Raw genomic sequence first — 25,421 nt, 5'->3', positions numbered from 1 at the left:
TTTGGCTTTTATGATGATTTTGTGTGTGTGTGTGTGTGTGTGTGTGTGTGTGTGTGTGTGTGTGTGTGTGGTGGTAATCAAACCCAGGGCCTTGAATATACTAAGCATGGATTCTACCATTAAGCCATGCCTCGAGCCCCAATGATGATTACATTTTAATTTTAAGATACCAGCTATTATTGGATATATTTCAAGAAACCCTTCCAAAGTTTGAAAGTGATCAATTATCAGTCAGTGACATAAGAAAATACAGAGACAGCTTTATTCTTTGTAATAGCCTTTTGTCCAGCCTTTTCTAATTTGAATGGGGTATGCATATGCTCTTCATGCTATAGATAGAACATTTTCCTGTTCTCTAGAAGTGAACCCCAATGAATAAAGCAATTGAGGGGAAGGAAGAATAAATGCTTAGAATGGGTGGTGTGAGAAAATAACCATGGCCAAAATTCTAAACTGTAATGTGGCAATTTTGGTGCATACTGCATTTTCTAGGTACTGTGGGGTTTGTTGTCTGAATCTGCATCCATATGCCATTTATATTTTTTGTTAAATTTCTTATTGCCATTTTAGGGTACCTGCATTGCTTGGTAGAAAGTATATCTAGTTTTCCTGTGTTGTAGTGAACTTAAAACTTAGGAGGCAAATCCTTGACAAAACAAAGTATCAGATTTTAGTTTTTATCATTTTATACTTTATTATAAATTGAGCTGATTATTACTCTCAGCCATTTAATGAAGAAAGGACCTCCATCCTTTTCCTTACTGGGGAGATAGTTTCTAGTTGTTAACTCCATACTACAGTGAACATACCTCCATCACATGTGCTATATGGCTTCAACAGTTTATCCACTGCTCTCAGCTCATCCTACACAGTATACTCTACCTCTACTTCAGCTGCTTCTCACTTTAGTTGAAGAGAGAACAAAGCCATTGAGAAGCCAAGGTACATACTGTTTTCTCATTCTCTCTCTCACTGATTTTTGAGGCTATGTCGTAAACATTTGATCACTTTAAAAAACCAATATGCTAAACATAGACTTATATGATTTAAGATTTGCAGTCCTGCTTGATATGTGTGGCAAGAAGAGTCCCCATGAAGGAAAGACCAGTTCTTCCCTCATCAGAAAGTTTTACTACTCGCCAGGATCTCCAAGGTAAATTTTCTTTCCAGAGAAGACCAAAGAAATAATTTCAGAATAGTTAGATATTTTGGAATACAAGGAATACATTTAGAAGACTCTCAAGAAGCTACTGGGGTAAGAAGTACTGATGAGCTAGAAGACCAGAGAGAGGGAGAGAGACTTGTTTTCACTGTATACCCTTTGGATACATGTCTACTACCTATCTAAATATAGCTGGTTTTCATATCTGCAGATTCCACATCTGGGGATTCCACCAAACATGGATCAAAAATATTCAAGAAAAAAAAGATTGCCATTATTCCCTAAACAATACAGTATAACAGCTTTTTTACATGGCATTAAAATTATACTAGGAAGTAATCTAGAGGTGATTTGAAGTATATGGGAAGATGCGCATATGTTATATGCAAATGCTGTGCCATTTTATAGAAGGAATCTATACATCCATGGGTTTTGATATCCCCAGGGGTCTCACAATCAGTTTCCATAAAGAATAGAGGTGTATGTGGGTATAATGCCTGCTGTTATCTCATAGGCAAGATCACTTCTCTGGATACTAGTACCATGAGAGCAGCCATGAAACCAGGCTGGGAGGATCTGGTGAGACGGTGCATTCAGAAGTTCCATGCACAGCATGAAGGGGAATCTGTATCCTATGCTAAAAGGCATCATCATGAAGGTAAGCTTCTTTGAGTGATACTTTTCTTGAAGGGAACATTACTTAAACATTTGCTTCCCATGAGAGTGGTTTCTCAAACAGTGCATCCTGAAGAGAGAGCTGGTGGCCCTGTTCCTGCCTGTGCTAGTGTCATTTGCCCATATGCTGCCCAAGAATACAGAGCAGGAAATGATAATGTGACAAAAATGAACAGAAGGAGAGGGGAAGAAGTTGCTTGTAAGGCTTCTAGATGTGTGAGAAGATAACAAGGCACCATCCAATCTTTTTTTAAAAATGTCTAAAATTGATAAGGGAAATCTGGAAAGAGGAATGAATGCAATTTGCTAGAGTGAGTGAATCCCTGGTAGAGAGAACAATGGGATTCTTCGTGATGATGGCCAACAGAGACTCAAGATGTTTCCAGAAGTCCAAAGAGATGAAGTGACTTGTCTTGAATAACAGATTCCTGGCTTAATAGGACAGCTAGAATTAAACCCAAGACTTCAAAGTTGTCTTTCAGTAAAAATTCAGCATTTAGTGAGAACCTGGTGTTTGTATGGCTTTGTCTTTTCTTTGCATCACCATCATATTGACCCTCAGGGCAAGCCTTTCAGGTGGGCACCCCGACAGTCCCTCTGTAAATGTGCAGCAGCTCTCGAACTTTCAGTCATTGTTAGCTCAGATGTCCCCTGAGCCTGTCCTACTGGTCACTGCCATGTTACTCCCAAAAACTTTTCCAGAGTTACTTTTTCTCAGATGCATTTTGGTCATTTTTTTAAAGGTAAGAACAGAGGGTGGGATGGGGGGAAGAATCTTTTTGCTTTAATAAGCACTAGTGCGGGAAGGACAACAACTCTGCTTCTGTCCATGCCCTGGCAGGGTGTGGTTGGGCAGCATGTGAAGGACTCATGCAGAACAATGCACCTCAAAACTCAGTGTGGACAGTTGTCTGAGTCTTTGCAGAAAAAAAAATTGTTACTAGCTGTTGAAAATAGAAGTTTAGTTTGGTCCCCCATTTAATGTACATCTGTGACCTTTTCACTGTACTAGTAGGATTTGTGTGTTTAAACTTTATGCATTTTAGATCACTTAATGAAAAAACACTCTCTTGATTAACTTATGTTTTCCTCATTTTATTCATCTTTATTTCTTAGAAATTAAGCAAATAACACAATTTGTGCCTTCCAGCATTTTTCTTTAAGTTGAAAAGAATAAGAGGAAATACAGATGCTGTGTTTGACAGAAATCATATTTAACTTACCATTTCACTAGATATGACTTGAAATAAAGGATAACAGAAACTTAAGAAATCACCATGACCTATCCCTAGGTCCTAAATAGCAGCACCCCACATAATTCCATAGCTTCCAGGTTCCTTGTAAGAGGATTTACACAGATGTGCCAGGCACTATGCTAAATTTAAATGGATGAGACCCACTAGAAGGAAACCTCATATAGAGAGTCATACTTATGAAATAGATAACACCAGGGATTTTCATCTGTACTGAATAGAAATCTGCTGGAAGACTTTATTTCTGTGGGGGAGCTTCTGAATGATTCAGGTCCATGTTTACACATATCTACTTAGCAGAGATGTTGGATGTAGATGAAATGGAAATGGAAAGTCATTAAGGATCATAGCCAAAGTCACATAAAATTTGGAAATTCTAAGTCACTGGGAATGTGAGTCCTATTATAAAAATTATATCTATGTTACCTTTAGGCACATATTGACCAAAACAAGATATACATATGTAAGGTATTTCATTTCCAATGCTGCCATTTTAGAGTGACTTCATGCAAGAATAGATAGCAGTGTCTAAATGCTGTATCTAACTAAAACTGTAGGCAGGGGGGAATCATTTGGCAAATTGTGCAAAATGAAATTTTAACAAAAAATGAAGAAATGATCATTCACATTGCATGTCAAACCACACATACACTCTCTCTCTCTCATTCACTTATGGCAATTCTGTGGCATGGCAAATGTGCTTGGTTACCTTGGGGCTAGCTATTCAACCCACAAAATTTGTACTGAGGATTATGTGTTAGAAAAAACAGTAGTCTTCTTAAAATTGTTTGAGTTAACTGAATTATATGGCTATTTGTTTCTGAATTAAAATATTTTTATATGAAGTACTAGTTATGAAACACAGTTGTTTGAAAAGATGAATCTCAAGATTGTTTTAAAAGAAATATAATAACCTAATTGCTTTGTGTTATATTTTGTGAATTGTTTGAAAATGGAAGTGTCTGATTTTTATCTAAAAGTTCAAATAAACCAATTATAAGTCACTAAGATTTGCACTTTTATTGTTTCAGTTTTGTTTGGCCTTTTTTCCTCTGCAAAGAGCCTTCCAATTATTTACTTTTATTCCTGCTGTCCTAACAATGAAAATTGAGGAAAAGTAGCATTAGATAATAGATTAAACATTTGTCATTTCCAGATGAATATTCAGAAAACACATTTAATGCCATGAATTTCATTTTAATACTTATGTTGCAAAGAAAATCAAAAGCCAATTGTACCCATTAGAGATACTACGTTTTGGGGTTGTACTGTTTTCTAACATTTTAAACAAATCATTGAAAAGCTTCTTTTGACCTGAGAAAACATTTACACTCTGTTTACCCTGGTACTAAAGATTTGAGAAAGAACACTGAAGATTCAAACTGTTAATTCGTTTTTGTAAGAAAAATAATCTGCTAGGCTTATTGGTGTTTTGAGTGAAAAGTAAATGTGCTTTTAAAATTTTACAACATTTTAATATCATGATGTATTACTTATAACTGTTTTTAACATACTGGTAGGAAAATATCATGAAACAAGATTATTGCTATAATGTCTAATCCCACCCCAACACTGTTTTTTTCTTTTTCTTTTTTTTTTTTTTTGCTCTAAACATGCATTCTGTTTCCTTGTTTGCCTGCAGTACTAAGACAAGGATTGGCATTTAGTCAAATCTATCGTTTTTCCTTGTCCGATGGCACTCTTGTTGCAGCACAAACGAAGAGCAAACTCATCCGTTCTCAGACTACTAATGAGCCTCAGCTTGTAATATCTTTACATATGCTTCACAGGTAATCCTACTTCTAAGAACTCATTTTCCCTTCCCAAGTTACAAAAGCAACAAATGATTCTAGAGCTTTGCTAGACATTTCTGTTCATCAGTCCTGGTAATATAAAATATAAAACTAAAGTTGTTGTTAACTGTTGGCTAAAAACCAGCACATCATATTAGTAAAGTAGAGCCATCCTTTGAATTTTAAGGCCTGGCTAGAAGAACACAGATAGTACTAACTTTTGACATGACCTCTCTTTATACTGAAGTAGAAAAATTCCCAGTGGCAACATAAGCAAGAGCAAGAATATTGAAGCTAGTGCTTAATAATTTCTAATCTTGTGTGCTGAAATCTAAAACTCTCAAATGTATATTCTTAAAATATTTTAGATTTTCATTCTTGAATTTAAATTAACTTCTTGACATTAGAGTTTAAATTGAATGGTGATAAATACGTCTGTGATGAAGGAAAGATTGATTTTAGAAGTAAATATCATAAACCATATTGTATAAAGAACATACACTTAGGAAAATGACTACATTTTCAATTAAATATTTAGGTATATGTTAAATGGAACTTTATGAGATATTACCAGAAGTTACTTTGGTCCCATTTTATTACATTTCTTAATTATTTACTTTTTAATGTAGGAATAAAAAAAATTAGCAGTCCTGTTTGCAAACTATTAATAAATCTGACCTCAAACTGAAACAATTTGCAAGTGATTACAGATGTGGCAGATTTCACCCACCTAACGAAGGCTGATGTTTGACAATTTGTGAAAACTGCTTTGTTTGGATTTGTGAACATGTTTGGTAACTCAGAAGTGACTGCCAAGGCTGAAAATGAAATCTCATGGGGCTTGGGAAATCATCTTGCTCAAAAATCTTCTTTTAGTCATCAGTTAAGGGGATGGACTGGGATAGCCCAAGAATAGGGGAATTAAATTACAAAGTACATTCTCTCCAAAGTCTCTACCATGTGGTCTCTCAGGCTCTTGCTCTGACTTGCAGGGGCTTAGGGAGGTGAGTGGAAAGCTGTTAGACAAAGTGGTCTAATTCCAAACATAAGTTAATGTTGGCTCAGAGAAACCAGTTTCTCTGACAGCTAGGGGTAAGTTTTTTCCCCCTAAATTTGCTGTCTCTCTTGAGCCAAATAGTATGTATCAGACCCCTTGAGGATCCAACATGTGTGTCCATTATTAGGCGTTGTAATTTCTTGCAAATAATTGAAGGCAGCTATACTTGGTTTGGGTCCTTTCTTTATGACATCACAAGTTGTCATTTACTCATGAGGAGGAGGATATATTATATAATTGGAACCTCTCTTATGTCCTATATACTAACTGCAATTTCAGTAAGGTAGTAGTCAGATTTAAACACACCCTCTCTGTAAAACCACAGACATCTTAATGAGTTCCCTAAAATACATCCCTCTTGGTCCAAAACTGTACATGTTCAGCCTTGTCCATAATTACAGATGTTTTCACCCAAGTGTTGTCTATCCTTTAAATGTAATCTGCTCTGGTAAAGAAGAGAGGCCATCTCATTTTTCAAATTAATAATAACTAACTGTTTTTCCATTTATCTTATATTTGTTTCTTTCTTCATTATTCAGAGAACAGAATGTCTGTGTGATGAATCCGGATCTTACTGGACCAGCGATGGGGAAGCCATTGAATCCAATTAGCTCTAGCAGCCCTGCCCATCAGGCCATGTGCAGTGGGAACCCAGGTCAGGACATGACCCTCAATAGCAATATAAATTTTCCCATAAATGGCCCAAAGGAACAAATGGGCATGCCCATGGGCAGATTTGGTGGTTCTGGGGGAATGAACCATGTGTCAGGCATGCAAGCAACCACTCCTCAGGGTAGTAACTATGCACTCAAAATGAACAGTCCCTCGCAAGGCAGCCCTGGCATGAATCCAGGGCAGCCCACCTCCATGCTTTCACCAAGGCATCGCATGAGCCCCGGCGTGGCTGGCAGTCCTCGCATCCCGCCTAGTCAATTTTCCCCTGCAGGAAGCCTGCATTCCCCGGTGGGAGTTTGCAGCAGCACAGGAAATAGCCATAGTTATACCAACAGTTCTCTCAATGCACTTCAGGCCCTTAGTGAGGGGCACGGGGTCTCATTGGGGTCATCGTTGGCTTCACCGGACCTAAAAATGGGCAATTTGCAAAACTCCCCAGTTAATATAAATCCTCCCCCACTCAGCAAGATGGGAAGTTTGGACTCCAAAGACTGTTTTGGACTTTATGGGGAGCCATCAGAAGGTACAACTGGACAAGTGGAGAACAGCTGCCATCCTGGAGAGCAAAAGGAAACAAATGATTCCAGCATGCCCCAGGCCACAAGTGGAGAGAGAGCTGAGGGACAGAATCGACTGCATGATAGCAAAGGGCAGACCAAACTCTTGCAGCTGCTGACCACCAAGTCTGACCAGATGGAGCCTTCACCGTTGCCCAGCTCTTTGTCAGACACAAACAAGGACTCCACAGGTAGCTTGCCTGGGCCTGGCTCCACACATGGGACCTCACTCAAGGAGAAGCATAAAATTTTGCACAGACTCTTGCAGGACAGCAGTTCCCCTGTGGACTTGGCCAAGCTAACAGCAGAAGCTACAGGCAAAGAGCTGAGCCAGGAGTCCAGCAGCACAGCTCCTGGATCAGAAGTGACTATTAAACAAGAGCCAGTGAGCCCCAAGAAGAAAGAGAATGCACTACTTCGCTATTTGCTAGATAAAGATGATACTAAAGATATTGGTTTACCAGAAATAACCCCCAAACTTGAGCGGATGGACAGTAAGACAGACCCTGCCAGTAACACAAAACTAATAGCTATGAAAACTGAGAAGGAAGAGATGAGCTTTGAGCCCAGTGACCAGGTGAGTTTTGTAATGTCTTCTCTGAGGTATTGTAACCTGTATCCACCAAGGATTTTCTCCACAGGGGCAATTAGAGACTTAGATGATTGGGTAAAAATAAGCTTTTTCCCTTAGTGGTTCTTACCTAAAACAGAGTTAATTTGCAGTGAATCTGCATGTTTTGAACACTCCGCCTAGCAAAGAATAACACTTGTAGTCATAGGTTGGCAGGCTTAGTGGGTCGTGTAGTCTTGGTCACAGTCATTCATCTGTGCCTTTGTAGTACAAAGCAGCCATCGACACTGCATGAACAAACAAATATGGCTATGCTTCAGTAAATTTTACTAATTGACTCTGGAGTATACAGTTTTCATGGGCACAAAATATTCTTTTGTTTGTTTGTTTGCCTGTAACTACTTAAAGAAATTCATACCTAGCTCAGGGACTACAAAAAAGACATGATCAGGGTCAGCCACAGGCCAGCTTATAAATTGCAGATAATCACTTACTCAAAACTGGTTTATGTCACAACAGACTTCATTGAATTATCTCTCATTTATCTTTCTCTCTTTTTAAGATCAGAGTTTAGATGGTCTCCAGTCAATGAAGATCCTTCTACCTCTCTTCTCTCTCAGTTAACACTTCTGATTAATGCAGAATTTCCTAGACCATAGGTATAAAACTTACATAAGAGGAAATGGATAGGAGGCATGGAGAGATAAAGGTTGACTCATGGGTGGTATATCTGAGTCATCATATAGAAATTCAAACTAAGTTAATAGGTTATTTACACTATGTCTTAGCTTGTCTGCATAAGTAATGCCCTGAGAAATCCAGGTCATGTAAGGTGACATTCAAAATCACTTTTTTAATTGAAAAATAAAAATCATCTATTTTTATGATATACAACTTGATGTCTTAAAATATGTATACATTGTAAAATGGCTAAATCAAGCTGATTCACATGTATTGCCTCAAATACCATTTTTTGTAGTACAGATGCCTAAAATCTACTCTCAGTAACTTGCAAGTGTACATTTATTATTAGCTATTGCCTCCATGTTGTACCATTGATTTCTGGAATTTTTTTATCCTAACTGAATACATTTTTGTATCTTTTCCAGTGTCTCCTCAATTCCCTCCCCTAAAAATCATTCATAATAGTACTGTAAGATAGTAATGACATCACAGGGAAAAGCAACCATTGGTGTTTTTCTTTATTAATTAAAAAACAGATACATTATTATAGCCATAGTGGTTGACATTGGACCTTTCTTGGAGAATCCCTGCTGGGCAGACATTTTCTTTTGAGTCATGACTGACTAAGAAGTGAAGAAGCTGCGAGGGTCTCCCTACTTAAATAATGATTCATAAGTTTGTTCTTGAAATTTGTTTTGCAAGTGGGCATATTATGTATTGCCATCTTCAGGGATTAGGATTGGATGGGATGAGAAAAACTGTGCCCCCTTGTGCTATGGAGCCTCTGCCGAGTCAGCAGATACTAGCTAGAGGCCAGACTGGGACCAAGGCAGCCATCAGGACCAGTGAGGACACACACCCTTCTAGCCAGCTCCACCCACTTCTGCGCACTAAGCTTCCTTTATTTCTGTTACTCTGATGTCTTGATAACTGCTTCCATTCCTGAGGACAGATAGAATTGTTAAAGTTCCTCCTAACCCCTACCCTTCACCAGGGAAACAAATTATGTAAACATCATTGATGATTCTATCCTTGAACTTGGATGGTTCTTGCAAGGTTCTGTGCAGCAGCTATTCTGTTATGTTGTAAAATCATAAGATGGTAGAAACAGGATTTCAGCAGAATGTTAATAGCAGTGTCTTGACTGACAGCTGTAAATGTTTTAATCTTTTGAGGTTTACTACATTAGACTACACAGAGGTAGTGGCAGTTCAGGGTGGCAGACATAGATAGTGTCACTCAGGTGTCTTGACACATGCTAGAGGGCAAGATTGTGGCTTATAAGGTCCACCTTAGCTTAATATGTAACATAGCTGGCCCCTCCTTCCATAAACAGAATTCATTTTTATCTCAGGCCTACAACCCTAACAACTTAGAGGAACAGAGAAGAAGGCCACTACTTGGCATTTCTATATTTATATATATGATTGCACTGACTTCATACAAGAAGTTTATGATTATGATTTTATTTAGGAGAAATAAAACAAGAAGTTTATGATTATGATTTTATTTAGGAGAAACAGTTTTCTAATCCAGATTGTCTCACCTAGGAAACATAAAGCCAGGGTGTAATTAAACACAAATCTGTCATTTTGGGTGGATCAAAAAGCAGGGCTGATTATAATCAAAATTCTTCAAGTGCGTGTATGAAAATACAGTAATGAAACCCATTAACAATTGGTTCAGAAGGAGAGGGGGAGCAAGAAAGATCAGAGAACTTCACATGTATGCCAATGTCACAATGAAACCGTTTTGTACAATTAATATACTCTAATGAGAAAAAAAGCAAGGTGGATAGGCACACACATGCGCATATAGTAAGTACATTTTTCTTAATGAGATCCAGTCCTCCTTCTCACTCTCCTCCACACCCTCTCAAAACTTCACCAAAAATACTACTTCACAGAGCAATTTTAACATCAAAAACATTGAAAATTGAAAAGTTACCACAGGAAATATGCATTACCTAAATTTAGATCAAACTTAGAAGGAGAAGGAAAAAAGTAAAACAATGACTCTCTAACCTCCTGCTGTCCTTCTCCTTTCTCCAGTACACATGAGTTGCATGTCCATCACCTGCTGCACAGGGTTATTGAAGACGTGTTTCATTTCAAGGGAACAGAGTAACTTATTTAGTATGATAAAAGTTACTGAGCCTGAATCGCAGTTAACTGTCCAATTATTTTCACTTAGAAAAAAGCCATTAACAGAGTGTTTAACTTATTACTAACTTACTAAGGACAGGAAATACTTGATGGTATGCAGCTATTATTCCTAAAATAGTATTTTTTATAAGGTAGAGTATGTAAACAAGATATGTTTCTACCACATTTCCTAACCAACAGGAAACAGAAACAGTGACAGAAAAATTTCCAGTATGTTTACTGACTTATTTACACAATGGAGCATGGTTGATTCCTAACCAAAAGATATTCTTACATCCTTTCAAGTGCTACTGAGACACTTAGGATGAGGGTTTTGAAATAGTCTCTTTGTATTTGACTCAGTTAGAAAGGCAAACCACATTTTAAATTCATAGGGTCCTGAAATTTTCCCTACAAATGTGGTAGAATTGTGTTACTGTTTCTTAACAATTTTGTGTTAGGCAAATGTACAATTCTACTTTTTTTTTTTTTTCCTGGAACTGGGGTTTGAACTCAGGGCTTCAAACTTGGAAGCAGATGCTCTACCACTTGAGCCACTCTTCTTGCCCATTTTGCTGTAGTTATTTTGGAAGTCTCCAAACTATTTGCTCAGACTGGCCTAGAACTTTGATCCTTCCAAACTCAGCCTCCCAAGTACCTAAGATTACAGCCATGAGCGACCAGTGCCTGGTTTATACTTTTTTATTTAAGATGTTTTGGAAAGATCCTTTGTAATTTATTGAAATACTTATATTATTAAGATGCATGTGCTCTTTTTATTTCCTTCAAAGAACAAGTTGATTTGACACATGAAAAAATCATAAAGTCAGAGAAATGAAAAATTAAAGAAATCAAGTCTATTTTTCATTTTGGAGAACTTTTATAAAAATCTTTCTGACTCATTTTCTGCCTGAAATAGTTTAAACTAAGTACTCAAATTGATGTGGCTAATTTGAGCCTTCAAATAGATGCCTAAGCAAAACTTTGAAGTATCTTGGCAAAGCATTTTAAAGGAAGGCATTAATCTTTTTGTCTTGCAAAGAAATTGTGCCTAACAAAATGGATAAGGACTACAAGAACTTCTGATGACAATTAAAACTTAAAAATGTCAGAGAAGAAACTTTGTTTTTGTCAGAAACTTCATGTAATCAAATTCGTCTCTTCTAAAACTTAGAAGAAAATGCCAAGTCATTGAATTTTATTGTTAACCAGCCTAAGGGATATACATATGCTGACTTTATCTCCTTAAAGAACATTTAAAGTAAACTTATGGCAGGGATGTGGCATATAGGCCTATAAACTTAAAAAGTAAATAAATTTATAATAAGTTAATGTAAAACATATATTTTAAAAATTTGATGAAATAACTAGGCAAAGCAGTATTATTTCTAGTGACGAAAACTTCATCTGCATTTTCAGATAGAAAGCTGAATATTCATTCACTATTCATTCAAATAGTGAATAGTGTCCATAGCTATGAGTCTCCATAGAACCAGTTCCTTTTGATACTGAATTAAGTTCAGTATCCCTTCCCCGCCCCCAACCCCTGCCTGGCAGTGCTGGGGATTGAATTTAGAGCCTCACGCCCAGCAGCTACATGCCTCCCCCAATGTAGATTTATTCTTAAAATGGCAAAGGTTAAAATCTGAAAGTCAGTTTAATTTTGGTAAATTTTTTCTAAATAAAAATTATAGTTGAGGATATAGATTAGCATGCACAAGAACCCCAAGGTTTAGTTCCCCAGCACAGCAAGCATAAATAAATGGAATTTAAAACTTGATCAAGGAAAACAGTGGATTTTAAAATATTTTAATTAATGATAAATTTTCTTAAATACATTGATTTAAACCACCCAAATGTATTTTAAAATGCATACATATATAACATATTGCATGTCAAAAACATCTCATGTCAAATACTTACATATACTTAGCTTATTACATAATCACATTATTTTAGACACAAAAGTAGATTACAGAGAACCACAGATCCTGTCATCAGTACTCTTTGAAACTATGATGTTATTGTTGAGTTTGAGATGAATTATTGTACAATTGTGTGTGTATAAAAGGGGAGGAGGTAAAAAAGGAAAGACTGGTCTAGACCCAGACTATTTTTAATCTTTGATGTAAAAAAACTATCTTTTAGATATACCTGGGATGGGGGGGGCAAATATAAGTGCATTATTAAGAAAAATAACATATTTACTTTTTATATGCGCATGCTTATCTTGGATATTTCTCATCAAAGGCAATCTGCAAAGCTTTTTTCAAGAGGCAGCTTATCACAACTACGCCCTACCTCCCTCACCTTCCTCCCACACACACTGAGCTTCAAGAGCCACTTGTAAAGTACTCAACACCAGGCAGCATTGTAGTAGAGAAACTTGGTTTTATAGGGCAGATACATTTCACTGTTTATCAAAGCCTCTTTCTGATCTCTTTAACTCTGTTTATGATAAAACTATGCAGATATTTACCACATACACTTTTGAAACATTTTCCTGAGAAATCAATGGAAATTGTACAAATTTCTATAAGAAACTTTGGTTGATCCTGGGAAAAATTTTAAATTATGTGTTACTGATTAAAAGGCATTCACCTTCTTGACTGAGTGCCCACAGCTGTACTGCAAAAACTATCCTTGGAGGACAATAATGTTTATATAAAAAGTATTAATTTATACCTTATGTATTCAGCAAAACATGATAATTTACAGTACACATTTAAAGTATAGAAAGTCAGGAATAGGGAGTGGTTCAAGTGATAGAGCGCCTGCCTAGCAAGCTGGAGGCCCTGAGTTCAAACCCCAGTACTGCAAAAAAATAAATAAATAAAATATACAAAGCATTTTTATGCATTTAAAAGAAAAAAGTGGTTATCAAATGGTTATTGAAGTAGGTTCAGTTTTGCTCACCAGTCAACTCAGTGAGTACAGAACGACTGAAGTGGGTGATGTGAGTTTTCCAGGGCTTAGTTTCCTGGTGGCTCTAACAGTGTAAACATATAACTATAGGTTTTTTAAATGCAGCATAGGCCCTACCTGAACTACCTCATTTAGAACTCTGGTCAAAGAAGCCATGATATCCTGCCACTCTGGTGGAAAAGCTATGTTGCCCTTTGAGGAATATACAGTACAGGGCCTTCCTAAGAAGCTCTAAGGATTATTTTGTCTATACTTTAGGATACTAACTTTGGAATCTAACCCTTATCTAAGACATAACTCTCCCACACAGAGATACCTTACTCTTTTGTTAGAAATGGGTAACAAGAAAATTGTCTTATAATTGCTCTAATAGGACATTAGGAATTCCCTGGAAAATGGGTCTCCAACTTTATTGCTAAGCTAGTGTCTCTGAGAAGAATCAAATAAAATGTCGTTTCAACCTAAGAACATCCTTGGAGAAGTATATCTGATCAGAAGATATCCTAAGCCAGGTGTGGTGGTGCACACCTGTAATCTTAGCACGGGGGGCTAAGGCAGAAGGATTGCACATTCTAGGCCAGCCTGTGCTACATAAGGAGAGCCTATTTCAAAAAATACATTTGTTGTAAGTTGCAAAAATCTTAGCAAATCCAGCCTCCATATGGAGGATAAAAGAGTAAGCCATTCTGATGTAAGTGCAACTCATTATCAGATGTATGACCTGTACATTTTTTTATTTGATTTGCCATAAGGAGTTACACTTTTCTTGACTCATGTCAAGGATTCAAAATCCAAAATCCATCCAGTGACTTTGAGGAAACTGCCTGACTTGTGTTCTTCCTCAGTACCAAAAAAATAAATATATATAATATATATTATATACATATCTCATTCTTGCCTGTTTCTTCACTAGAAAATAATCCTAGCATTTGGCTCAGCCAATTCTTATGTGATTGCAATATCTAGTTTTTAAATACTGGCACATAGATGGTTCTTCTTAAATTAGTTTAGCTTCCTGGAAGGAGAAAAGTACTAGGTATTAAATAGTAGCGATGCCTTATGATTTTAGTATTGGAATTGAAACTGAATTTGAAAGAGGAGAACTCTAGAAACACTGGGGCTTTTGTAAAATCAAGTTAATAAGTGCTGTGTTTGGGACCCTTCACCTTTTATCCTGCTTCCTTACATTTTGTCACCTATGCTGGTGAATGACCGAGAAAGCTACTTGAAACTGAAAATGTAAGAAGAAAAATACCACTCAAATTTAAAAAGCAATGCTTAGCTAGTTCATGGTTATTTCAAGTTTGTTTCATGGCCATCACCACTCCATCAAACCCCCTCTCCCCCAAGGAGAAAAAAATGTCCTAAAAAGAAATGAACATTTGCTATTTGAGTCATGTTTTACAGCATTTTTTTGTGTGTTGTTGTTATTTCTTAGACTTAACCACAAAACCTAAATCCAAACTATAAGTCATAGTCCACTCAAGTTAATTAGAAAAGTACATACTCATAGTTATTTGAATGATTGACATAAAATAAACAAGAATTTATAAAATTGCCAATGAATCACAATAACTGATTCAGTCATCTTTTTTTTACTAGATGAGGGAATTCAAGACCAAAAGATTAAATGACTTGCCCTTTGTCAGTTTAATTTTTTTAAAAGATGATCAGTGACTGTTAGGCCTGCCTGAAATGTGTATGTATCTGCTCTTTTGTTTGGTCATGGAGCCTTACCACAGTTAGGTCTATAATTGCAAATGGGCTTGGGGAGCCTGCTCTTGGAATGGGCCTAGATGAACTCTTCTGTTTATTGACTGCAGCCTGGCAGTGAGCTGGACAACTTGGAGGAGATTTTGGATGATTTGCAAAATAGTCAATTACCACAGCTTTTCCCAGACACGAGGCCAGGCGCTCCTGCTGGATCAGTTGACAAGCAAGCCATCATCAATGACCTCATGCAACTCACGGCTGAAAACAGCCCTGTTACACCTGTTGGAGCCCAGAAAACAGCATTGCGAATTTCACAGAGCAGTGAGTATGAGATATTGTTGAGTTTTTCAAGCAATTCCCATATAATCACTATTAAAAACAAATTATTAACATAAGATACAAACAGCTTAGTCACTTAAGGGTTTTGTGACCAAATAGCACCATCTACTGTCCTGGTCTTTCAGAAACTGTTCAAAATGGATTCTGGTGCACACGGCTCCCTCACTGTCTCCTGTGGATAATGGTCCACGGCATGCATGCGGCAAGACTGACCCGCCAGGATAAAGTTCCTCATTGATTGTCATGTTGCCCTCCATTTCAGTTACTGTCTTCAGATGTGGGATTTAAAATAGGTTCCAAGTGTTTTAATAGACAACTGAATACTTAAAATGTAGAAAATTAGAGAATTATGCTGATTTTTTTAGGAAAAACATACATTAAGAAAGATTATGGACCCCGCATGGTTGTATGTGTCTACAATCCAAGCACTAGGAAGGCTGAGGCAGTAGAATTTTAAGTTCAAGTCCAGCCTGGGCTATAAAGTGAGACCCTATCTCAAAAAGAAAAGTGAAAGAAAAAAGAAATACTCTCCTCAAAACATTTGTTATACCTGAAAAGGCTACACACATTCAGAATACCTTGTCTTACGTCTTAAGAATACTCATGTAAATCTCTTTCACATAGAACTTTAATGTGTTTTCTAAGTGTATTTTAAGTTTAATTTGTTGTGCTATTTATAAAATACATTTTTATCTTTTATTTTAAATTTTTGTAAGTTAAGGGTAAACTCTATTCACTGTGTACACTTAGATTGTACTTAATAATACCTTATGTTGTGCAATAGTTCTGAATGGGAAAAATACTTTTTCTGTAGCAGGGCCATAATTTAAATAGATGACCTCTTAGGTGTCAGAGAGCAGAATGAGTCTTTGTTCAAATAGTTGGACTCAACGCATAGCATTTATTATCAAATCAAACTAACAGCCATCAGCCTAATCATAGAATATCTATAATTATCAGATCGTTTCTTAAGTGATTTCTGATCATTCTGAAAAGGGAAAAGGAAAAAGAGTTTTGATTTATCTCTCAAACCTACCTTCTTGGAGAATGGAAAATTAAGTGCAGAATGGTAAGATCACAAAGTCAAAGAATTGAGAAGTGGGTAAGAAACACACAAGATAGTTCCTACTCATTAACCAGGGAAGATAAGGAAGGCCTGGATGGGGACACATGGCTCCTCCTCTATCTGTAGCTCCTAATGGGATTCAGCTTATTGAATGGTAGCCAGATAACTAACCTGAGGAGGTCATGATAAAGTGTGTACATAATTTCCATTTCCAGCCTCAATTTTTCTAAATATTTACTTCTATGGATTTTTAAGAAGTTACTCTTTCTTTTTAACTGCTGTTTCAAAGTGTGCTTATATAATCCAGAAAAAATAAAGTACTTGCTATTGTCTAATAAATTAGCTCTATAAATTATAATTTGTGATATCTTAGTATTTTAATATCACAATAAATTCTTTTGAACTGACCATAAAAATCATTTCCTATCTAAATGTGTCCAATTAAAGAAACTCTACTTAAAATAATAACCTTCAATTTAATACTGCTTCAGAGAACACAGTTTATACTGAAATATTTTAACTTCCAATGAGACTGTTTACTTTTAATTTAATTCTAAAATCAAGTTAAGAAATGGTACTCTAACCCAGGATGCTAAGACAGAAGGGTCTAAAGTTTGGGACCTTATTTCGATAACTAGACTCCATCTTTTAAAGAAAAAAAAAAAAAGCACTACTCCTATGTTTGAACAACAACACAAAAAAAATTGTTTACTATCAAATACAATTCAATATAAAAAATTACTGTTGGGGAGAAAATACATGTTAAATATTACACATGTGCTTTTTTTCTTTTCCTCTTTGCAAGAGCATTAAGCATTAGAGACTCAATTAGATCAAATGTCAACATTTTGGTGTTGTATATATTTTTTGTCTATGAATTTGTCTTTTGTGTAGGTAGTTGGTCCCTGATATGCATAACTTTTGTTATTTTACAGATGACATTTTCCCTCAACAATATTACTGTAATACTCTTCCATTATCCTATATTAACCTTCAATTTTATTTGTTTTCTCCTTAGCTTTTAATAACCCACGACCAGGGCAACTGGGCAGGTTATTGCCAAACCAGAATTTACCACTTGACATCACATTGCAAAGTCCAACTGGTTCTGGACCTTTCCCACCAATCAGAAACAGTAGTCCCTACTCAGTGATACCTCAGCCAGGAATGATGGGTAACCAAGGGATGATAGGAAACCAAGGAAACTTAGGGAACGGTAGCACAGGTAAGGGTTCAAATGCACTGTTACTTTATCGGTGGGTTATTTGGCTTAATGATGTATTCATCCACATCAAACTAGTAGTATTTTGCCAGTGAACTTCCTAGAAATTAACATGTGAAAGTAAAAAAAAAATCTACAAATTCTCAGTGTGAGAGCGGCATATTGGCAACCATTTTATTCTATTCTGATTGTTACTTTGACAAGGTCTCTGAACATTAATTCTCTCGCCTTGGTTTATTTCACTTCTATCCCACTTACTATTCTGAACATTGTTGGGTATGTATAAAATAAATTGGTGATTTGCTAGCTTCCAGTGCTAATCTGCTGATACCCCTAAAATTTCTTATTAGCAATTTGAGATTTTCAGAATGAAAGTTTAAAATTCAACCAGTCTTTCATACTTCTAAGTTATCCAATTCTCATTTAGGAGAATATTAATAAGGATCTTCAGCCAGACTTAGTGGCACTTGCCTGTATTTCCAGCTACTCAGGAGGTTAAGGTGGGAGGATCACTCAAGCCATGAGTTCAAGACCAGCCTGGGCATCAGAGTGAAACCCTGTCTAAAACAAAAGTAAAGAACTTTTACGAGTGGTCTGCCTGGTCTAATAATAACTTTCAGATCTGATCCATATATATTGATTGCCTATCATATATGCCAGGCACTGACTACTTCGTTAACTTATATATTCATTAATTATTCATAAAATAATGCCATAGTCACATTATTTTTAAGATTAAATGAAACACTGATTTATTTAAAATCCTTTAAGAAAAAGGAGTCCATGATTTATTAAAGGTGGCTCCCTATTAACAAAATACAAGAAGCTTTGAGTTACATAAATCTCAAAATTGGGGACATGCCTATATTGAAATCTGGCCAGCCTAGAAATCACTGATATCCAGTCTGTAACGATCATATGATACCCTCATTCTGCTTCCAAAACGAACAAATGGACAAACTAAAAGAACTACCTCACTTATCATTACACTAATATTGTTGAACTAAAATGATTTTCTCTTATACTTTCTAGTCTTTCTATAATCTTGTTATACTATTTAGATAGTAGGTTTTTGGGGAAAATAAAGTGCCTTCTCGCCCGTAATGTATTGTATAGTACAAATCTAATCTTAAAGTGATTTTTAAATATGTATTAACACTGTTCCAACTTTAAAAAATCTAATTATCCTCACCCTTTATCCTCTTCAGCACATTTCTGTTTCACAAGTGAAGAAACACCCATGATACATTTTCTCTCCTTGTTTTAAACATACCCAGTTTTTAGTTGTTTATCACAATTAAAGTAAATGACAGCAAGCAATTATTTGAAAGCAAACCCTTTAAATACCCAGCATTAAGCATTTCAAAATAAAGGGTTGTCATTTGTAGGTTTTCCCTTCAGAATGTCAAGTCTTAGCTAATGTTTGGCCAGGGGCCAGGCCAGGATCCTGCTTGGCAGTATTGTGCCCTTACTATGTGGTCAAATAACTGTTAAAACTTCAAGTTTAAGAGGATTTTCACCAATATGTACTGGCCCATTCTAAATCTGTACAATCAGGAATGCAGCAGTACAAGAATACTGAATGAGTATGAGCAGCTTTGTCTTGGCTATGAAAAACCATAGTAAATATCAGGACTGTCCTTTAATTTCCCCATTAGTGTGAGGCTTCCCTAAGCAAATTTTGAAGTTTACCAAATTCTTATCCTCTGAAAGGAATACAAGGATTTAGAAGTCTTGTGTAGTCTTTCTGGGATGTATTGATTATCAGGTTTACCTTGTCCTCTTAGCCTCACCTCCCTTTTGGAAAGTAAAGCACTGACGTGAGTATCAGCTAATGTGATTCACTTCCTGAGGAAGGAAGTTGGGGTTATCCACTTGCCACAGCACCTGTTTCTAAGTATATATGGGAACAATTTTAACAGCTTTTCTGAACTATAAAGAGTGGTAGGCCTGTGTTGTGAAAACTTTGTAGTAATTGTCACTCTTTATCTCTTAGCTGAGGACCCAAGTCTGGCCCAGTGAGGGTGTTAGCTGTTGGGCTAACTGGATTACAGAGTGACTGTCTGGTAGAGCAAGATCACCTGGTTTGTAGGCGCTAACTATGTTTACAGTGACTGCGGCTCTCAGCTTCCTTTGGCTTGCATGCAGGAATGATTGGTAGTAATGCTTCTCGGCCCACCATGCCAGCTGGGGAATGGGCACCGCAAAGTCCAGCTGTGAGAGTCACTTGTGCTGCTACCACCAGTGCCATGAACCGGCCAATTCAAGGAGGTATGATTCGGAACCCAACGGCCAGCATCCCCATGAGGCCCAGCAGCCAGCCTGGCCAAAGGCAGATGCTTCAGTCTCAGGTCATGAATATAGGTAAGGTAGTCCAGTGCACTTCGCTTTCAGTGTTTATGTTTTCTTAGAGTGGAGTATCAGTACTTTCAAGACTTGCTTTGGGATTGCAGAATAGGTAATCCGCCTTGTGAAGCTATCACAAGGATTTTGCTATGGAGAATCATAGATTTTCACATTTTCCAATTATGTAAGAGAAGCAACTACCTTTGTGGTCTTTTATTTTCATTAAATCACCTAATTTTAACTGTGGGGAGAAGTGAATTGGGCTGTCACACGATATGTATCTAGTATAGTCATGGTTTCTAACTCTGCATGATCAACAGAATCCTCTCAGGAACTTAAAATGAGGGTGCCAGGGCCACCACCCTAGGCTGTTAATCAGACTTCCAGTTCCTCACTGAAGGTACAGGATCCCCTAGAATATCACACAAAATGTGAGGATCACTGGAATTCTATTTGGAGACAGTTTACATGTTATTAAAATTAATAGTCTGATATATCCCATAACACCATTTATATGAAATGTCCAGCCTAGACAAATGCATAGAAACAAGATAGAGTGCTGCTGCCTAAGGCTACAGATATGATGACAAGAATACGGTTGGGGAAAGAAATTCCAATTTTGGAAAAATACTCCAAAATTGATTATAATGATAGTTGAACATTTCTGAATATACTAAAACCCATTGGCTAATACACTTTAAACATATGAATTGAGTGGTATATGAATGATCTCAATAAAATTCCTACATTAAAATTAATGGTCTGTTTTACTCCTACTTGAAATTATTTTCTTAATCACTGGCATATTAATCTTCCTCTTGTACATTAGCATAGTTCATATATATCAGTGTTCAAGTCATTTTCATATACTTAGATATTGCACAGTACATAAGAGCTAAATCACTCACAGAAAAATGCCAAGATTGTTTTGACAAAAATAACAGAATTCTCATCCTAACTTTGACATTAGTTTTCTTACCTAGTTACTTAACTGCTCAATGCATTTTGGCTTATTGTTTCTGAGAGGTGACATTTACATGGAGTATACTTAAATTAATGGGTGGTTTCCAAACTTAAATTTGCATCAATTGAAGGTTACATAAAACATGCAAAAAAAACCCAGATTCCTATGTAAAATTAAACTGGAAAATTTTTTAAATGCTCATTAAAAGTCATAATAAGAAGTCCTTTATATCCAGAAAATTAATTTATTCTATCTTTATTTAAGGGCATCTGGCTTTTGAGCTTGAGATAGAGCTGTAAATGCTTTATTGTGTAACTGAATTTCTCTAATGTAGTAAACTCAAAAAAAATCATAACCTCAACAGAAAGTTGCTGTAATGGAAGGGAGGTCTACACATGATGATAATAATATAATTTAAAAACTTATACCAGCCAAGAGTAGTGGTACACTCTGGTGATCCCAGCCCTCAGGAGGCTGACACAGGAGGACCGTGAGTTCAATGCCAACCTTGGCTACATAGACCTGTCTCAGAAAAATAGAAAAAAATCCCTCATATCATCATTTATCTTTAAAGTCCCTAAAAAGAACCACTAAACTCTGAGAAGGAGCATCTCTTGAGTTGTCTGGCCCACTTCTCCTCTGTCCTTAACTCTGGTAAAAGAACAATAGTTTAGGCACAAATGGTCTAGACCAGTACCTCTTAAAAGGATGGGACTCTGCAAGGTCCAAAGTGGTTCATCATAATACATAAATACCATGTGCCTTCTTCACTTTCATCATCCCACAAGTGTCCAGTGGAGTTTTTTAGAAGTTACACACTGTGTGATACCACAGCTGATGAACTGTGAAAGCAGGTAGGAGGTTCTTCTCTCTTCTGTAATCCAGACATCTAGGCAATTAACAAAAATGTAAAATAATGACAGTAAAAGGGATTTGGTTTTTTTTTTTTACATTTTTCATTTTATAATTTTGATTATATTAACATATCATTGACTTATTTTATGACTTTTTCAAATGAATTATACATTTTTCTGTTTCCCAGTTTCAATTTCCAATATAGTAAATATCAATATGATATAACACACAGGAATAAAAGTTTTTAAAGCGTATAGAAGATCCTATTACTGTTTATCTAGACATTCCCCAAAATGGATGCTATTAACTTGGTACTTACTGCCTTTATTTTATTTTAAATCAGAATTTTATCTTATTTTCACCTAGATAATTGTTAGTGTTTATATCTTTTCCATTTTCTATAAACCAGATATTTCCCATTATATTGCACAGCAAAATTACATACTTCCTTGACTTGACTACAAGATGTAAAGTTTGGATTGTTTTGTTTGTTTTTCTTTTCTCCTTCCATTTTAGCTCCATCTGAGTTAGAGATGAACATGGGGGGACCTCAGTATAGCCAACAACAAGCTCCTCCAAATCAGACTGCCCCATGGCCTGAGAGCATCCTGCCTATCGATCAGGCATCATTTGCCAGCCAGAACAGGTGAGTCCGGAGCAGTGGGAGAGCTGACAGAACAGTGCTTAAGAGTTGGCGTAAGTTGTTTCAGACCTATACTTGGAGTGAATTCCTTCTGAATAGTTGATGCCTGACCAGTTTTCATTTATTCAGACCAAATCATATACTGGGCAGGGAATGAAAGGGAGAATGCAAAAACCAACAAGATCTAGATGTGCCTTTAGGCAAGCTGTAGTTAAATTGGAAAATAAGATGCGTATGCTGAATAACTATGATAGGAAGTAGCTTGTAGTATAAATTGCCATAAGAGAAAGACCCATGTTTCAAGAGCTCATCCACTGGGGTGATGGGGGACAGTTTCAGAATCTTGAAGAGAACGTAAGATTTTAAAGGCACAGATGATAGGGCCTGTGCAGTTAGCAAAGCAGCATCTTGGAGGTCATAGAAGCAACACAGTATGTTAGAGTAACAGGAAATGGTCTCATTTTATGTTATGTATATTTTACCACAATAAAACACAAAACAGTATCAGAATGTTTGGCCAGGAGAATAGATTAGTTATAGATTTATGGAGGATGTTAAATACCAAACTCTGAAAAATTCTTATTTTCTCATTAAGCTGTTGAAAATATTTTTGGATGGGGAAGGTGGTATATGGTCAAATTTGGTTGAGTTTTGTTCTGATTTTCTAAGCAAATTTGTTTCTTTGTAGATAATCTTTTCTAACTATTTGACAGTCACTTAGGCCACACTCCCCAGCCCTTTTTTGCTTTATTTGTTTTTTCATATAGTGCCTCATGCTTTTGTCTGGACCAGCCTTGGACTGCTATCCTCCTAACTGTGCCTCCTGTGTAGGTGGGATAACAGGTGCACACCCACCCCAGCTTATCTTTTTGCCAGGGCCAGCCTCCAACTGGAGATCCTCCTGATCTATGCCACATGCCCAGCTTCTAATTGCTTTTGAAATTGTCTATGCTGCATTGTAGTTTCACTACAGAGTGTCTAGGCATGGAGTTAAGTATTTTCTATTTGGTGTGTGTTGTATTTTATTTTTCTGTGTATTGATAGAGATTTTTTTGTTGGTTGGTTAGTCAGTACTGGGATTTGAACTCAGGGCTTCATGTTTACTAGATAAGCACTCTACCACTTGAATCATGCCTCATCTTTTTTGCTTTAGGTTATTTTTTCAGACAGGATCTCACACTAACTACCAGGCTGGCTTTGAACCTCAATCTTCCTACCTCCACCTCCTAAGTAGCTGGGACCACAGGCATGTGCCACCATGCCTGGCCAGAATTCTGCATTTGGAACAAGATCCCAGCATGGCTGGTCTTCACTCACATTCTGCTCACTTTCCATCCATGACACACAGTTGGGTGTTTTCTCTGTCATTGCCACTTCTCTGCATCCTCTCTCTTCTCCCATTGCCAAAGGATAACAGGAGAGGAATGTTCTGTCATGTTTTTTGTTTTGGAGATGTGTGTGTGTGTGTGTGTGTGTAAGCGGGGGGTAGTACTAGAATTTGAACTCAGGGCATCATACTAGCTAGGCAGGTGCTCTGCCAGCCCATGATCCTGTTTAACGTTAGTTAATTGAGATTAATTGAGGAGTGTGAACTTTGGAAGTGAAACAGGAGGGAAAGTCTAGAAACTTCAGTGCTGGCCAAGCTGTCCTACTGAGAGCCACAGTGTGGGGCTGAGGACAGCAGGTAAGGTACACACCAAGGGGACACTTAAATGGGTGATTTTCTCTTACAAGTAGCAAGAGCTAGGTGGAGAACATGGATAGTGTATTGATGTACTCCTCAATCACTGTTTAAGATTGTTGGTTTCATTGTTCAGTACTTCAGCATTTTACCACACTAGGTCAAAGTAGCATATTAGATTGCCTCAAAAAATACAATGTATTGAACTGGATTAAACAAACAGTTTCCCACTTGTTTAAGAATGAGTTTGCTGGGCTGGCAGAGTGGCTCAAGTGGTAGAGCACCTGCCTAGCAAACGCAAGGTCCTGAATTCAAATCCCAGCACCACCAAAAAAACCATTGAGTTTGCTTATCCGTAAAGTTTTATTTTCTCTAAACTATTATGTAGTATATAAAAAGACTTTTGATAAAAACAAATATCATTTCCATTTAGTGTTAAAGTAACTCAGAGCTCTTTTAAAAAGCTTCTTAATTTATCAATTGATTCAAATTATAAGAGCTTTGCATTTCTTTGTTCCAGTTGGCCTGGAAGTCACTGTGTAGCCCAGGGTAGCTTTGAACCTTCTGCTTCCACCTCTTGAGTGCTAGGATTAAGGTGTGCACTGCCATGCCCAGCTAGGAGGTTTTTTTTTTAACATACAATAAAAATTGGAATTTAATATTATGGTATTATCACTTACTACATTATGTAATAACATTTAAAATGTGATGTTTGTGATCAACTTGTCTTCGGTACCTAACTCAGAAAGGCTAATTGCTTGAGGGCTTTAATAAGTCCTACTTACGCATGACTAGGAAATTTCTTGGCAGCCCATGCAAGTTTAATCTAGCTGCAGCTGAGTTCAAGAAACTAGCAGAGCTTTCACACTGATGAAAGTCTCTTCGTGGACAGTAGAAAAAGACTATGAAGTCAACCAGTGCTTCTGGCTGACATTCAGAAAAGCATTGTTCCTTCAGTGTACAGACTTGCTGAAGGGTCAGTGCAGATTTGTGGGAGTGGGTGGGCAGGTGGGCCCTGGACTCAGATGGATCCCTGCCTGAATCCCAGCAATACAGCACTGCTCTTAGGATCTCCAGCAGAAGCTTGCACCTGGCT

General features: G+C 36.9%; 1 protein-coding gene across 11 annotated transcripts in view; it reads left to right on the top strand.

The window, feature by feature from the left end:
- Positions 1-25,421, top strand: part of Ncoa2 (nuclear receptor coactivator 2) — a 259,865-nt gene that overhangs the window by 212,817 nt on the left and 21,627 nt on the right. For 9 of the 11 annotated variants that reach the window (XM_074068683.1, XM_074068685.1, XM_074068678.1 and 6 more), the window contains 8 exons: positions 1,052-1,153; positions 1,677-1,820; positions 4,733-4,880; positions 6,480-7,749; positions 15,320-15,530; positions 17,633-17,839; positions 19,985-20,200; positions 22,518-22,647. In XM_074068683.1, coding sequence (XP_073924784.1) covers positions 1,052-1,153; positions 1,677-1,820; positions 4,733-4,880; positions 6,480-7,749; positions 15,320-15,530; positions 17,633-17,839; positions 19,985-20,200; positions 22,518-22,647 — 2,428 coding nt within the window. The remainder of the gene's footprint in view (positions 1-1,051; positions 1,154-1,676; positions 1,821-4,732; positions 4,881-6,479; positions 7,750-15,319; positions 15,531-17,632; positions 17,840-19,984; positions 20,201-22,517; positions 22,648-25,421) is intronic. The other 2 variants (XM_074068687.1, XM_074068688.1) reach the window with 1 other exon arrangement.

The sequence above is a fragment of the Castor canadensis genome, chromosome 3 (genome assembly GCF_047511655.1).
Source record: "Castor canadensis chromosome 3, mCasCan1.hap1v2, whole genome shotgun sequence".
NCBI classification, from domain to species: Eukaryota; Metazoa; Chordata; class Mammalia; order Rodentia; family Castoridae; genus Castor; species Castor canadensis.
The sequence above is the reverse complement of the archived record's forward strand: the minus strand, read 5'-3'. Positions and strand labels throughout refer to the sequence as shown.